General features: G+C 40.6%; 5 protein-coding genes across 5 annotated transcripts; 4 read left to right on the forward strand and 1 right to left on the reverse strand.

The window, feature by feature from the left end:
- Positions 1-1626: 1626 nt before the first annotated feature.
- Positions 1627-2058, forward strand: ARL8B_2 (ADP-ribosylation factor-like protein 8B; the record flags this gene model as incomplete). The annotated part of the gene is made up of 1 exon (XM_064829753.1): positions 1627-2058. One exon carries the CDS (start codon positions 1627-1629, stop codon positions 2056-2058), a length of 432 nt encoding a protein of 143 aa, XP_064682255.1.
- Positions 2059-2089: 31 nt separating this feature from the next.
- Positions 2090-2392, forward strand: ATC70_010541 (Protein translocase SEC61 complex gamma subunit; the record flags this gene model as incomplete). Its single annotated transcript, XM_064829754.1, has 1 exon — positions 2090-2392. The coding sequence occupies one exon, from the start codon at positions 2090-2092 to the stop codon at positions 2390-2392; it is 303 nt and encodes a 100-aa protein (XP_064682256.1).
- Positions 2393-3276: 884 nt separating this feature from the next.
- Positions 3277-5015, forward strand: HGH1 (the record flags this gene model as incomplete). Its single annotated transcript, XM_064829755.1, has 2 exons — positions 3277-4282; positions 4339-5015. The coding sequence occupies 2 exons, from the start codon at positions 3277-3279 to the stop codon at positions 5013-5015; spliced, it is 1683 nt and encodes a 560-aa protein (XP_064682257.1).
- A 5136-nt stretch (positions 5016-10151) lies between these two features.
- ACP2_3 (mitochondrial acyl carrier protein) lies at positions 10152-12780 on the forward strand (the record flags this gene model as incomplete). Its single annotated transcript, XM_064829756.1, has 5 exons — positions 10152-10214; positions 10280-10355; positions 10425-10670; positions 10729-12651; positions 12719-12780. The coding sequence occupies 5 exons, from the start codon at positions 10152-10154 to the stop codon at positions 12778-12780; spliced, it is 2370 nt and encodes a 789-aa protein (XP_064682258.1).
- Positions 12781-12957: 177 nt separating this feature from the next.
- On the reverse strand, positions 12958-16197 carry ATC70_010544 (uncharacterized protein; the record flags this gene model as incomplete). The annotated part of the gene is made up of 3 exons (XM_064829757.1): positions 12958-14854; positions 14909-15254; positions 15315-16197. The coding sequence occupies 3 exons, from the start codon at positions 16195-16197 to the stop codon at positions 12958-12960; spliced, it is 3126 nt and encodes a 1041-aa protein (XP_064682259.1).
- Positions 16198-17143: the final 946 nt, after the last annotated feature.

Genomic DNA, 17143 nt, shown 5'->3' on the forward strand with positions numbered 1-17143 from the left:
GAAAATAAGATGTACAAGATAATCTACAACTAGCAAGAATGAGGGGAGGAGGGGCATGATATTTATACTTGATAAGAGATGCGGACATAAGTGCTGAGACATGCTTATAACATGGGTAAACGTAATGATTCGTAATCTGAAATATGAGTAATAATTACATAATTAAGACATTGACTTGATACTTGACGTTGATAGGTACTTTGTTGTAAATCTGAAAGTACGTGAGAATGGATATAAGTTTATTTTCGTAAAATCAGATGAAGAGGAGAGGGAAGAGTGAATATCTACTGCTATCTATATGTATGATTTATGGATTGCTTACACACCCGCCTAGAATGCTGTTCCCATGCTAAGTTTTAGTGTAAATCCTCACTTATGCTAAATGGTAATTATTTCAGATATAGATAATCAGTCTAAATATCTTTAGTTGCTCTTGGCAACGTTAATTACTTACATTCCTTATCTGCTATCTTTTGACATATAGAGAATAGCTTACTAAAACTTAGCTTATGTGAATATCATGGCTATCGTTTACATGTTGATACAGTTTATTTACATATGTTCCATATGTGCATAGTTTATTACTGAATTCAATCTACGATATTGTGATTTAGGAACAGTTAGATGTGTGAATACAACAATAATGGTTAGCCTTGAGCGATTGTTTTTGTTTATAATTTGGGGGGATGACCACTTCGGCAGTGTAGTTTCTGGAAACTATTTAAATTTGATTTCTCTAAACTTTGTTGATGCTGATTCTTGTATCGCAGGATTTGCAGCTATCATGAAACTCTTTTCGCTCGACTTTAACACAAAACTTTGTTGTTTTATCTTCCTAATCGTGCTGATATCAAATCAGCCTGCCTCGTATCGGCCATCTTCCTCAGTTATAATTGCCTAACATTGTGAATAGACTTTAAGTCTAACTTTACGGCCAGATATACAGTGGCTTCTCTGTTGTGTAGGGCCATCGAAAGTGCCCTGCTCACCTAACAAGCATCTTGACCAATCCGTGTAAGTCGAGAGTGTTGTGCCAGAAGGGCTACAACTGTCTATTATAAAAATTAAGGTATTCTTGTTGGGTAGATATGTCTATGTTGTGCAGCAACATGGACAAGCTATGATAATTGAAGTGCATCTCAGCTATCTAAATACTGAGGTTCACCAGATGTGATAAGCGTTGTAAAAGATAAATTGCTACTTTGGCATTCAGAACTTAGTATAAATACAGTGCGCGAAAAAAACGTTCCAGTGTTTTGCCAATTCGTAGTTTTACACTTACAGCTCTGTCAATTTTTTCCAATTTGAAAACTAAAGTAAGACTACGAAAGCTTGGGTTTTTGGCCACAAAATGAGCTACTAAAATGATTGATACAGTAGATATTGAGCTAGTGCAACTGACGTGAAGTAAAAAATTTCGATTTTGTAAAATTGGAAATATCGCTTGATGACCTTATTGTTTGTATACATTCCACGAAAATAATCCGAGAGCCGTAATTCTTTATAACAGTTATGTTTAAAATGTTAGTTATCCGAGGAATGCTTAAAAAAGTATAAAGAAGCCTGAGATTTTGGTCTTTTCCCTCATTATATTTTACCATCTTTACTTCATCACTTTTTTTTAACATGACACGTCCCATTCCTCAGGAGGTTCAAGGATCTGTCAACGCTCTTTTCAACCAAGGTTGTTCCCTCCGTGCCATTCAAAAAATCTTCCCAGATTTGTCCGTCAGTGTACTTTCTCGCTATAGGAAGAAGTTTCTTGGTCATTCAAAACATGCCAAACCTGGAAGACGCAGCAAAATCACTACGCAGAATATGAACTACATTGAGAGGAATCTCCGCAGTGGTAATTTAGACGGCCCCAAGGGTGTGCAGTGCTACCTTGCTCATATGGGAGTTCAGATGACTTTGAGGAATATACAGTATATACTCAAGCGCAAAGGGTTCAAGGCTAAAAGAAAGATAAAGACCAATTTCGTGTCTGCGGAGAACCGGAAAAAAGCGTCTTGTGTGGGCCAAGAGACATCGACATTTGACTGCGGACGATTGGCGTAAATGGGGATTTTTCGATGAAACCAGGGTCAACATGTGGGGATCTGACGGCGAATCTTTCTACTGGACTGACAGGCCCACTGAGTTGATGCCTCATCAAACTGAGGCTCAAGTTCAGGGAGATGGTGGTGGCGTTGTTTTCTGGGGCATGATAACAGCGGAGGGACCCAGCTATGGCTCCACCATTACCGAAGGAACTATTAACTCAGAAGTTTATGCTGAAATTCTGGACTCATCTTTGCTAGACACTATCGAGTACTATGGGCTGGACAAGAAAACGTTTAGATTCCAGCAAGATAACGCAAGACCACATACTTCTGGTCCCATTAAAAAATAGTTCACGCATCACGGATTCTCTGTGCAAAGTGTCCTTGATTGGCCCTCCCCAAAGCCCTGACCTAAACCCCATTGAACATGTCTGGCATCAACTAAAACGTCGTTTGAACAAGTACCCTACTAGGGCCACCAGCCTTTCTGAGCTAGAAGACAGAATTGAACAGGAATGGTATAAATTCACAAAAGAAGACTGTCTTAAATACATAGGCAGCATGCCACGCCGAATCAAAGCGGTTATCAAGAGTAAAGGTGGTCCAACTAAATATTGAGCTTTTTTATATAATTTAATAAATTCGACTTTTCACTTTTCATGTGGCTACCATTCTTTTTCTAATTACGTGAATAAAGTGCATAATATATCATCTGATAGCCAACTACTTAGGCTATTTATGAAACTAAGCAAGCCCCAGTAGCTTTGATATTTGCAGAGAAAACTGGCTATAAGTGCAATTTGGCAAAACACTGGAACGTTTTTTTCGCGCACTGTAGAATAACTCTTGTCCTCATCAATAAATCTTTAGTTTTTGTGTCTGATCTTATTCAAATAAGTCTTTTCTTGTTTTTATAATATCGAACATTTTTTATACGCTACAAATAATAATCCTTTTATTCTTTGCGCTTAACAGAGAAATTCACATTTGCAAAATAGCATTGATACTCAAGTTTTAAATTACAGTAGTCGCTCTATATAAGGCTACTTTTTTGGCGAGGTTTTTTTAGCCTTATTGTCCGCATAGCCTTAACTGGCGCGCGTGACTTCTGTCAAAAAAGTCGTGTGCGTAGAATCTATTACTATAATAGCTGATCAAATAAATCAACTTGACACCTCCCCAGTAACATTCATTTATCTGTTTATTTTACTTCTATTGAACGTAATATCCTATCATGTGCCTTAATCAAAGATCAAGAGATCGCCTCACAATCGAGCAAAAGTATCGCATTAGTATGCACAACATGCACTTTCCTAATCTGACGCAAATGCAACTCGGTCAATGGGCTCAAAAGGAATTCAACCTTCATCACTCAGTCAAGCAAAAAACTGTATCGAACGTCTTGAATTCACAGGACAAGGTGATCAAAGCTTACGAAGGAGGAAATCTGAAGGGAAAAAGCAGCAGAGCCTTGACGATGCCACAATTGGACAATGACATTTTGGAGTACATTCAAGCTATGAATGCAAAATCTCTTCCTGTCAATCGTGGAACTATTGCAGCTTTTGCAAAAGTAGTCGCACACAGAAAGTACCGCATGCATGAATTGCCAAAGAATAAGCAAATCCATTTCTCAGATGGATGGCTAACCGATGTTTTCAAGAGAATTGGTGTCAAGTCAAGACATTTATATGGTGAAAAAAGCTCAGTTGACTTAACATCATCTAAGATTGTCGAAGAACTCAGAAAGATTGAAGAATTGTTGGAGCCATATGATCCCAAAGATATTCTCAACTTTGATGAAACTGGCTTATACTACGAGCAACAACCAACTCGCACCATTTGTCAGGAACCTTTAGGTGGTTCAAAGAAAAGCAAGAACCGATTCACAGTTGGACTAATCACCAACTATGATGGATCCTATAAAGGGCACCCCATTGTAATTGGGAAACGAAAGACACCAAAGGCAGCAAACAAAAAACCTGCTTTGTACAGAAGAACCACCAACATCGGGCAATCCCATTACGTGGAGTACCATTCATCTCCCAATGCACGGATGAACACCGACATCTTTAGGAAGTACGTAAAACGTTTGAATGCGTCTTTCGTTTACGCCGGAAGAAAAGTTGCTCTCTTGGTTGACAATGCTTCAGTGCATAAATTGAAAGAAGAATTCAGCAACATTAAGTTGATTTTCCTTCCAGCAAACACAACAAGCAAGTTGCAGCCTTTGGATGCCGGTAAATCAACAAATTTCATTGATATCCGTACTCATCTCTAATCACACACTCGATAGGAATCATTGCGAACTTCAAGGCTCAGTTTCGTTGGCACCAATACTACAGGGCAGTGAACAAGTATCTTGCTGGGGTAAGCCTTGATCTTACCGAGGAATACAGAATGGATGAGGTGGATGCTCTGTATTTTCTTGCTGATTCTTGGATCAAAGTTAAGCCTCAAACAATCCAAAATTGCTGGGATCATACGAAGATCCTTGATTTTAAGTTTGCTCAGAGACAGAGAGTCGACTCGGAGGATGTACTCCCATCTTTCGAGCTACCTTTAGACGATGATCTAGTCAGCCAGTTGAACGAAATCATCCCTGAACTTCCTGGAAACAGAAGTAATGATGGGGTTCAATTGGTAACTGAAGTAAACGACTTGGATCTAAATGCAGATTCTGATGCAATCGTTTTTAATCCCGTGATTGTTGAATTTGAGGATGGCGATGATGTTACCCATCGATCACAAGAGCTTGAGGTAGAGGAAGAACCAGTAGAGATTTACGATGTTGATACGAAGGAGATAAGGGAGAAGTTGAAGCATGCGTATGAAACTATCTTGTACCATACCATCCCAATGGATGAAAAAGAAAAGTCTATGCTGAAAACTATCCGTAGGAATCTGAACGATATCAGATCGGAGGAAGTAGCAGAGAAAAATCAAAAAGATTTACGTGATTATTTTGTTTAAATGTACTACCTTTCAATAGAAGCTTTCTATTTTTTATTTTCTGATTGGCCTTAAATTCAATCTCAGCGATCACCACTATGAAATAAGGCTAAAATTTTTAGAATCTGTAGCCTTATATAAAATTAGGCTATTAAGGCTAAATAGCTGGTAAAAAAAATTCTGAAAGATTTCAGCCTTATTCCCCGCATAGCCTTATATAGGACGGCCTTATATAGAGCGACTACTGTACTCTGATTGCGCATTTCAAAATTAAAAAGAAGATCTGATGAGCTTTAGGATTAGAATATAAAAGCATTTATGATATATTCAACAAAGAGTTGAATAACTAATATCACATAAATGAAATCCATGTTGGTCCTTGTTGTATTTTTCTGAATGTCAGGTCCTGAGATGTGAATTCCAATATGACGATCCAGTAAATTGTCGTAAATTATATGTGTAGAGAATATAGAGACAGATGTAGTTGTAGTCTCTTACTTTCATTGAAGTAAGTGGTTCTGCTTCAGTAATAGTCATCTAACTAATTGACTATTTGATAGGACCTGTTGTGCTTGTGAACTATAGTTTGCTGTGTGCTCTGTGGTGCATGTAGAAACCAACGAGATGTTGATGTTGTGTGGTATCAGGTGCAATATGATGGATTGTGGCGTGAATGCATCAGTCTATCACTTAGAAATTGAGTTCCGTACAATACAGAATATCTGGGTCATCAAACAGAACTGTAATTTACTCACTTCTTTGACAGCGCAACTTATTACACCTCATTTTTAGGTCAAATTCTGCCCAACTTTAGCCATTTTGAAGCACAAATAACTCATGCAACGGAGAGTTGTGGACACTTGGAATAGCACAACATGCCTCCCCTTGGTCACGCTTTACTCACTGATGCTTTATCTCAAAATTTTTTGGCACATTGCAAATTCATGAAAATCATCGTTTTTTCATGAGTATTAACACGGGAAAATTCTTGAAAATCAAACGATCGCGTATTTCACTCAAAAAAATGAAGACTTTTCCTATGATACATATAAAATTAAATTGATTGTAAAGACGGGATGCAGCACTGAAAACTCTTTTTATGAGATTTTCCTATGTGAAATTTCGACATTTTGGCAAAAAACATGTTTTCATATTTTTGCAAATTGCTCACTATTTTCGGTCTGAAAGCTAAATGTAATCAGCGCCGTTCGATGCGGCTTCTTTAGTTCTTTAAAGGTATATTAGAAAGTTGGGTATGATAACTACAGTTTTCATAGTCGGATTTGGCAAAAACGTTTAAAAGATGTGAGATCAAGTCAAGTTTGAACACGAGAATACCCACTACACAAATTCATATTAAATTGCCGCAATTACAGCTGCCGCGGGAAAAGACTGAGACCAGATTCACTGGCCGTGACGTCGGATAGGGCGCCCTCTTATTCTTCCATACCCTCGTTTTTTTTCCCTTTTTTGCCAAACGCGTTTAGTACCAAACCATGGCTGTTTTGGAAACCGTTTGATTGATAATAACACTCTATCTTCTGATAACACTGTCATGCACTGTTAGAAGTATTTCATACTGCTTCTTTAAAGTGAAATATATTAGATACCATTCGATAACGAGCACTGGAAGGCGTAGAATTAACACTAATTGAATTTGTTTATTAGGTTTTGATGATTCTTTTTGTCTGTTTGACGTGGGTGGTGCTGCTGCCAGTACTTGTCTGCTATCTCTGCTGTCTGCTTCTTTGGTTTATCATGTCTGGTGATTGATTCTTTGGTCTTTGTTTGGTCTCTGGTGTCGTTCATTCTTTGGTTTTTCTATGGTGCTGGTGTTGCTGCCGCTAATCTGGTCTTTCCTGGTCTGCTGTATTTGGTGCATGCTTGTTCTCTGGTCTATCTCTGGTGATTGCCTATACTCTTATGGCCTATCTTTGGTGGTGATAAGTGGTAAGCAACTTCTTTGTTCTTTGTCTGCTCTCTGCTGATGGCGTTCGTTCTTTAGTTTTTCTATAGTGCTGGTATTACTGCTGCTGCTACTACTAATATGGTTTATCCTGGTGTACTGTAACTGTTGTATGCTTGTTCTCTGGTCTATTTCTGGTGATTGCCTCTACTCTTATGGTCTATCTGTGGTGGTGACAAGTGATAAGTAACTTCTTTGGTCTTTGTTTGGTCTTTGCTGATGGTGCTCGTTCTTTAATTTTTCTATAGTGCTGGTGTTGCTGCTGCTGCAGCTACTGCTAATCTGGTCTTTCCTGGTCTGCTGTATTTGGTGCATGCTTGTTCTCTGGTCTATCTCTGGTAATTGCCTATACTCTTCTGGTCTATCTGTGGCTGTGGTAAGTGGTAAGTATCTTCTTTCTTCTGGTCGCAATGATATAAAACTTCTTTGAACGCTTATATTATTGCTTCCTTTCTCGTGAGAATGCATTCATGATGCTTGCCTTGTTGCGCTTTTTTCTTTTTGTTTTTCTTTTGTTGGTAGTGTTTCCTCTGTAGCTTTACATGAAACAATACTAGTCATTATGTTGTATCGCAAACTTATAATACCACTGTTGCTTTTGCAGTTGTGCGTATTCGTGTCATCATGTTGCTCTACATCCGACTATTACTACCATGCGCGTTGCTCATGTATGCATTTTTCTTGCAACAGCAACGAGCTTTTTTTTTTGAACATCTTTGATGTTGTGTTTGCTATGCTTTTCTTTGACCCACTTTGTGTGAGTGTCTCTTTTTTGCCTACATACTACTATACTCTTATAGTATTATGTTCTTTTCTTTACTTTCTTTTATTATTATTATGTTTCTTTGAAGCATACCTTTTTTTACGTTGTGTGGATGTGCCTATCCCTGAAGCTCAACAAGACATTATCCGAGGCTAGGAGGTAGATAGGCCGCCTCCACTTGGTTGTCACTACTTACTTTAGTGATGATTGAGAGTCTCAACGCCTGAATTTAAAGCTACGTGGTGTAAGTAAGGCATGCTCTAGCACCTGGGGGAAATTTGATGATAGCAGCGGCTATATTGCTATTATAGCGGCGCTTAAAATTTTGCCTCACATCAAAACAGGGGGAAACCCTCGCAAATTTTTTTTTAAATCAGCGGAGTTTTCCGACAATCTGATTGGCTAAGAGGTTGGAACAACGAAGGGTTACAACTAGTTGATTTCCTTTTGACCTGTCATGTATTATAATTTCATGTTTGCAATAAAAATGTATTCAAATATTGATACAATTTAAATCCTGCATTATTCAAAAGTAAGATAAGGTGCAATTATTGAATTCATCATCCATTAAACAATTTCATGTGAGAAATGTCTTTTAAATTTGTCAGATACGAAAGTAATATAGGAGGCGGTATCACTTTAGCACAGCGTTGCTTACTTTGTTGTTACAACAGTATTATTCTGGCTATCCTGCCACTAAACAATCGTTCTTGTTGTAGTAAAAACGGTGGGAAAAGCAGGTAGAATACTGTTAAAATCCTTCTTTATTTGAAATTAGGATAATGTGCAATAAAATGTATATTCTACGTCTCTATTTATATTATTCGGTTTATATCTCTTATCTGGCAGCAGTTTAGTAGTTGCCAGTGATTCCATTACTTTATATATTTTTGTTGGGTTATTTAGTTGTTGATCTGATGGATCAAGAACGGTATTTCAATATATGGTTTTTGAATCATGCGTAAAGAATAGATCCTTATTGTTGAGCATGTATCCTTTTTAGGTATATTTATGTTACAACACATTGCAATACCCTTGACATTTACTTTAGTATCTGTCATTTCTTATTTTTAGAGAATTTAACCCTTTCTATCACCATGTTAATACTATTATTATGTATGCTTATCTGCTGATGGTAGCATGGTTTGATTGAGATGACATTTATTTTGGGCTTTGTTTATGATGGGAATCTAGTCTAGTTCACTTCAATTTATATCAATCTATTAGCATGCGCCCGATAGGTACAGTCTATATAATTTGTATCAATAGTACATGATGTCTGAGTGTATATTATTGAGTATACATCTTTAGCATGTATCTGGATATGTGGCATGTCGTATGCATGTCTATAGCATAACTTATATGTCAGATCGTTTATGTATTGAAACTGGCAAGCATCGCATCCGAGTTTGTGTCACACTGACTGCCAACATGGTATTTGAATGTAATTTACTAATTCTCTTGTTCGTTCGTTTTTGCGCATAAGCGTGCGTAATGCAACCTTAATTGCAAACCAAACAAAGTCGATAACAACAAAAGAGTAGACTTGAGTAGTCTCGTGCCCACGTCAATCGCCCAAAATCAATAGCTGCAGCACAAAATCAGCCATTAATCAGACATGACATGTTTTTTTGAACCAGAAAAACTGAATCCAACATAAAGCCATGATACAGAACGCAAAATGTTAAAATACGATTGTGCGCATTAGTAAATAAAGCAGAGCTATTAGGCAAAGTATATTAGTTTGAAACATTTACAATCAAGTTGCATGCATTGTCAATTCCTGATTATCAAGCTCTTTCACCGGGATTGAAAATCTATCAAATTGAGTAATTTGCAAAGCGCCAATCGGCAGCATGAGCACCACTTGATTTGTACACACAATCTATTTGATGTGATACGAGAGATTTGAAATTAAGGAGCTTCCGAGTTATTTGAAAAAAAGATTAAGAATAACTTATTTTGGTGTATTTAATTATCATGCTTTGAAATGCCAAACTTTTTTTAAAAAAAATTATAGGAGAAAATAGATGAGTTGCAAGTGTTCTTTGAAGGAGAGAACAATAATAAGCGTAGGGGTTTATCTCTCTTTTATTCTCTGCTTGCTATGGCTTCCAACACAATGGGTGAAGTGTTTAATTCTTCGGGTCCCAAATGAAAGAAACCCAATCTTGTAACCAGGCTTAAGAGTTTGGTGCCTTTGTAATTTATTCATTTAAAACTCGAGATACTGCCATCAGTCTCTTTCTTTCTTTTTCTCTTTGCATTACAAGAGCTTCTTCCCCTTTCTTCTATCTGTAGCTAGGATCCGATCATTCGTACGTGCCAATACGCAACAACAACAACAACAACAACAACAACAACAACGCACGCACGCACGCATACTGATAGGATAGCAACACATCTCTAATTTTCAATTAATTTACATATGGAAGATCCACAGTCTTCTTTGAATTTGGCTTTTGAGCATTATGAAAATGGTCAAATAAAAGTGAGTCTCAGCAAGGCGACGATATATACACAGCTTTGTAATCACTACTAATGTCACCTCCACAGGATGCATACAATGGTTTTTTAGCTACAGCACAAAATGCCATGAAACCGCTCTTTGACGTAAAATTTGTACATTGCTGTTAGTATCGTTTTGGTACTCATGCACATGCTTGATTCAAGTTTGAAACTGATTCAAATTCATTGATAGCCATCGTTTCAAAACCACAAAATTCAGCTGCATTATTATCAGTGTTGCATTCATGTATCGATCACATTGGAAAGGTTATCGAGTACCACTCCCCAACTGCTTCAACAAGTAAAATCGCCCCTCCACTGCCACCAAAACCATCTCATGTGAGCAAGCCGGTCTTGCCACCTAAACCATCTACCACTACAACCAGAACAACAACTCCTATCCCGACATCAGCCAATGCAATGATGATGTCGGCCAAAGGTAACCTTTCATCCTGCGTTATACCGGCTATCGATTAACAATGAGCCCTTCTTTGTAGACAACCACACCAAACAAGCACCACTAACACAGCAACAACAACAACATACCCGATCCAATTCATACCAGCTTGATTCATCGTATCAAGACAATGAACCTGTGCCTGATGGAGAAATCAATGCCTGCCACCTTGTGCCTGCACAGACGAACAACAGCGACAGTTTAACACCACCCAACAGCTCAAGCTCAGTGGGAGGCATCAAATCTGATCATGTTCCACTTATACCTATACCCCCTCTTCTCACGACACATACTGTATTACAAGAAAAGCTCGACGCACTGGAGTCAGCATTAAAAGATTTCCGTGCACAGAAAAACCAGCTGAGTGGCGACAATCTCCACGCTAAAGAGCAAGAGATGAAGCTGAATGATGCTATCGCCAAATATACCCCATACGTTGCTGAAGCCAAACATACCTTGAACCGTGTCCGTACCTTATACATGTGCGCTGCTACTATCCCTAGCATTCTTCATTTCCAGCCTGGATTAGTTGCTTATCAACTGACAAGAATTGAGTCTGCTATCTTTCTGGCTATTCCTCCACAGGCATTACTCTCTCACGCACCAAAGACACCTCATCCTCGAGTGGTTGCTTCATCTGATTTCTTCAATTATGTTACTCGCATGATTGAGCACTCGGTTTTGCTCCCACAAGAAGCCTCTGTTCGAGCTCAGCACATCAACCAATGGATCAAAGTAGCCAGTAAATGTCAAGATCTTAACAATTACCAGACGCTCAAGGGCATCATATCTGCATTGTGGACGCCTCCTGTGCAAAGACTGAAACGCACATGGGCCTACATTCCGAGAAAAAGCTTATCAAGACTGGAATCCATGACGGAACTCATGTCAGAAGCCAACAACTATGGAAAATACAGGGAGCACATGGGCATCGTGTCAACATCGGTGCTCAATGGCAAGAGCGTCAATTTGATTCAATCAGAGCACTACAAGAGACCCACCGTGCCTTTTCTGGGCACCTTCATTCACGACATGACCTACTTGCTAGCAGCCGTGGGTCAAGCACAACAACAACAGCAGACCAAATCGGTACATTCTGGTCTTCCACAAATTCCCATAAGAACATCTTCCAGATTGTGCAAGGCAGATAGCAACAACAGTTCCGCACAATTACACAAAGATCCTCGTATCAGCAAGATCCTCGAGATCCTCCAAAAGTTCCAATCCTCTCCACCTTACGACAGAAAGCCAAGTGCAGCCAATGCAAAAATGATCACCAAGCAGCAAGTGCGACCTGCATTATCACAAGCCATTCATCGAAGCAAATCTAGTTTTGGCCGTTTAGGAGGTGCGATTGGTTTTGGTAGTGGTAGCACAGACGGTAATAGCACAAGTGATTTGATCAACAATCAGAATGGCATTTATAATACGGATTGTGCGGATGATTTCGATGCTGAGGAGCAACAGAGCCTCGTCACGCAGTATCTCTTGATGCGACCGTGGGTCAGCCAGAACACCGTGGATGAGCTCAGTCTGTTGCGAGAGCCTCCCAGTAATAACTCCACCAGCAACAACAACAACAACAACAACAGCAAATATGCTTCGGGTAGAACAAGCAGCATGGGAAGTCATTATACAAGTTCCATCATGAGTAACACGAGCTCCTTGATGCGCCTCAGCAACCCCGCCACGAACAGCACCTTGACATTGGCTTCCTCGCTCAACGATAGCTACTACAGTCGCCCTGCCAGTCTGGATGATGCTTACTACCATCAAAGTCGATCTTATGTGTATGGCAGAGGGTCGTCCAACGTAGGCCCACTCACATCCTCCTCTACATTGGAAGATAATGACGATGGTGAATTTGAAGAAGAAAATGGTGCTACATCTCACCATCATGTTGTTATTTCCCCGCGAGATGGAAAATTTTGGAATGATCCTACCATTGCACTGTACAACAAAGGTAAGTGGATTCATTGGTTTTGATTCCAAAAGAGCTTGAGAATTAACCACAATATGCAACATCTTAGAATCCTCTGCCGTAGCTCCTACTGTGCCTCCACGCCCATCACCACTGCCACGCTTAAACTAAATCATATTCGCTCCATATCAAGCTTTCTTGATGAAACTTGGATAGTGCACATGACTGTATCAACAGAATAAAGCTGCTATTGCGGGAATTTCTAATGTGTTTTGCTCTTTCGATAGTGTTACAGTCGAGATTTTATCAAATGCTATGATGTACAATTAAGAAGATAGGATAGTTATACTACAATCTGACGTGATCCTTGAAAATGAGATATTCAGCTGGCTTTTCGTCTGTTTGATGGGTAATCAAGTTGCCACTGTCAGCAAGGACTGGCCAGCCTGCAATGGAAAGTTTGCCTGTTGTGTCCTTCCAAGTGTAAGCGAGAATCTTGACTTCATTGTTCTTGGCTTGGATCAAGTCATCGGGAAGATAGAAATCGTGCTGAGGCCCGTCTCCATTACCGTAATATCGAGCGATAAAGACACCATTGACAAAGACCATGGCAGTCCATTCACCGTCCAAATGAAGACGCAGAGGCACATTGTACGAGGCGATGGACTTCTTGAGCTCGTTGTCAAAACGGAAGCGGAACCACTGAACGCCTTGATTCACAGAAATAGGGATACTGGCGCTTTCCTTGTCGGTCATGTCAATTTGCTTGTATTTCTTGTAGCCTCCAGCATTCTCATCAGGGAAACCAGTCGAACTATAGGGGTTGGACAAGGTGCGCACATCGACGCCAGTAATCTCCCATTCAGGTTTCTCCTTGAGGCCAGAGATATCAGTAGTGACAATGCCACGAGGATTGCGGATATCGTTCATGATGAATGCTTGGCGATTCAGACCAAAGCTCTCAACAAGCACCACGACTTGGTTCTCGAGGGAATCGGAATGAGAGAGGTAAGGAGTCAAATCATACTTGTGCTTGCCCAAGAAGAATGGATCTGGACCAATCTTGGCGCCTGGCATGAACAGCTGACGAGAATAGGTAGTATGTCCACCAACAACATGGCCATTGACCAAAACAGTGGCACGGTTACGAGCATTCAATGACAAGCTCACATGAGGGCGCTCGCTGTCAGGGGTCTTGAACACGGCACGATACAACACATGGCCACTAGTGTAATGGTAATCAATGGCATTGAATGTAGCACTTGTATTCTGCTTGAAGCTCTTCAAATTCTCCCAGGGCAAGTTTTGGAAATCGACAGAACGCTGTTCCCAGTGAGTGGGTTCAATGGAGACAGGCTTGACAGGCTTGTTGTGGAATTCAACATACTTGATCATAGGAATATCATATTCATCAGTAGCCATTGTTGCATGCGAATCAGCAACGTCACCAAAGGACACAATGTGAGCAGCAGTTTCAGAGCGTCTGTGATTGACATCCAACTTTTGAGTCTTCTTGTCATAGTAAAAGTTGTCAGCACCCCAAGCGGCAAAAGCAGGATACTTCTTGACGCCCTGATTCCAATAAGGCTCCTCAAATTCAGCAAACAGAGTACCAGCATCCTTTCTGGTCAGACCAACAATGTATAAACTGCCTGTTGAGGTTTCAATCTTTGTCCATCCATGGTCCTTTTCGAATGTGAGAATCACTGCTGGGCCCTCTGTGCGCAAAGCATCGTCTTGCATGTTACCAGTGACCTTGACCTCCTTGTTGGTAAAGGCCATGGCACCCACAATGTTGGGCTCTACAATCCAAATCTCCTGCTTGGTCTCCTTGTCCACAATACGAGTCAAAATAGGGATCGTAGACAGGATCAAGTGCAAGTCGTTTTGTGCAGTATAGTTGCCAACAGCGATAAACGAAGTCTTGTAAGGCAAGTAGCATCCCATAGAAAAGATACCAGCTGCCTCCTCCACAGTGACATCAAACGTTTCGCGCTTTTGACGATCAAAGTTTCTGAAAAAGGTAAACACGACATCTTGGTCACTGCCAACAGAGGAGCGCTGGAGATTCAGGGTATGAGGAATGGATGTCTTGATGTTGGGTTTCTCGACACGCTCTGTCTTTGTAAAGTAGGGATCGAAAGAGCGAGTGAGGAGGATGGTTTTGCGCAAGTTTCTGCCTCTGGAGGAGAGCATACCAAATTCACGTATACAAGCAGAGTAATCATAGGAAGTATAGACATCTCTAAATGGCAAATCATCAGCATTCTGCTCTACTCTACTGCATGAATAGACTTACGGATCGCCCAATGTGCCCCAGTTGGTACCACCATAGATCATATAGACACTCGCCATGGTAACACCTTGTGCTAAGGAGGTTTCCACCAACAGCTTTGTGTATTCATCTCCATAATAGTCGTAAATGTGATCGTACGTGTGTTGAAGCTGATAATGGTTGAACCAGCCACCTTGCAGTTCAGGGATAAACATGGGTGATTCCTTTGCGCCTCCTCCAAATTTGCGCACTGTCTTCTCCAGCTTGTCCATTGAGTGTTCCATGTTCTTTGGATTCCAATCGTCCCAGGAAGCAACGGAAACACCACTGTCAATCAGCCAAGACTTGGGCGAACTAGAAGGTGCAAAAACTAAGTGACATTTGTCATGAGAGAACTGTCCCATATATTATATAAACCGCCAATACTTACTGACATATTTGTCAAATCCATACAGATCCAATCCAAATTTATCTCTGCTCCAAAACTTCTTCTTCTTTTGGCCATCCAGTTCAGGACGAGGCACCCATCCACCCTCTTCAAAGCCGTCGTTTGAAAACAAGGGAACAGTGATACCAGCATCTCTTGCAGCCTTTGCCAACACTCGCATTTGATCATGCAAACCAACAGGCAGCATATTGGCCATCGTTTCAAAGAGCTCATTATCGATTTGCAAGCCCAACACACATCCCTTCTTGTCCGCCTTGTTCTCTGTGATTTGGTGTCTTGCAATGATGGGCAAAATTTGGTTCAACCATTGAATTTCGTAGTCTGCAAACTTTTGGTCGTACACGCGCCAAAGCATAATATAGTTATGACGTATATTGAGATCACGCTTAGCAACTAGCCATCCAGGATATCCACCAGCTTGCGTTTCGGCACAAATGTAAGGTCCTGGTGCAGCTAATACAAACAAGTTGAGTTCTTCGCACAGGTTCAAGAGGTATTCAATGTCTCTGTTGCCGTCAAAGTTGTAGACGCCTTCTGCAGGTGAGTGATAGCCCCAATGAAAGTATATGCGAATTGTATTGAAGCCTGCTGCACGGTATTGCTTCAAAATAGAAGACCAACGTTCCTTGTCAGGCACACGCCAGTAGTGGAACTCGCCCGAGTGAATTTGCGTAGGTTCGCCTTCGATAGTAAGCGCGTACTTTGTCCAGTCAAGCAGGTCATGATAGCGAGTGCGGTTATATGCAACTGAAGATGTAGAGATGTCCAAATGTCCAAAGGTGCGTTGATGAGCATAAAAGTAGAACCCACCAAGCATCACAGGAATGATTGCAAACAAAGAGAATAAGGGGGCCATATCAGGCATGGATGTTCCAATGTATTCCTTTCTGCTTGTAAAATTGAAGATAATAGAAAAAGAAACAGGTTCATTATGCTGTTTGGCTGTTTGTCTTTTTTAAAGCTGAAACAGCGATGAAATTAGTACTGCTTTTCAATGATGTGGTTGTTCTAGAAAGCATGGCCAGGACTAACGGTAGGATTTGATATGCGACTACAACGAAGGTTCCTTGCAACGTTTTGATGAACTGCAATCATCTTCTATCATACTTTTGTTTCTACAAATATTACAGGACGCGATACGCTGTATAGTATTTCTAAATACAATCATTTGGCACATATAATCGCTCGACAATTTGATCAACTAAAAACGCACTATAAATCAGTGATGCTCAACACACAAGACGCAGTATATATGATATCGAATAAATCATGTTGTTTATTTTAAATACTGTTTACAGAGTAGAAGATGGTACAAGGCGGGTTGTGGGATAATAGGAATGTTGTAATGTATAATTTAAGAGTAAGTCTACAAGAATCAATTTAGAAACCTGTCATGGCCAAGACAGCTGCAGGGATGGCCATAGCAAAGCCAGACATCAAGTTACGACCAGCAGAGTTTTCAGCAGCTGAAGAACCAGATGAAGGAGAAGAGGCAGCACTGGCAGCACTACCAGCAGCTGAGGAGGCAGCGCTCTTGACAGCACCGCCAGCAGATGAAGCAGATGCAGCGATACCACTGCTAGAAGCACCAGTAGGAGCAGCAGAGGCAGCAGCAGATGTGGTACTAGCAGCACCGGATTCAGCAGCAGATGAGGCACCACCACTAGCAGATGTGGCAGCAGCAACAGCAGATGAAGCCTTGGAGATAGCAGATGAGACTACACCACCGCTACCAGCAGCACCCGATTCAGCGGCATTAGAGGCACCAGAGCCATTGGGCTCTTCGGCAGCTTGACGCTTGGAAGGAGGAG

The sequence above is a fragment of the Mucor velutinosus genome, assembly GCF_035048745.1.
Source record: "Mucor velutinosus strain NIH1002 chromosome Unknown tig00001564, whole genome shotgun sequence".
Classification (NCBI taxonomy): Eukaryota; Fungi; Mucoromycota; class Mucoromycetes; order Mucorales; family Mucoraceae; genus Mucor; species Mucor velutinosus.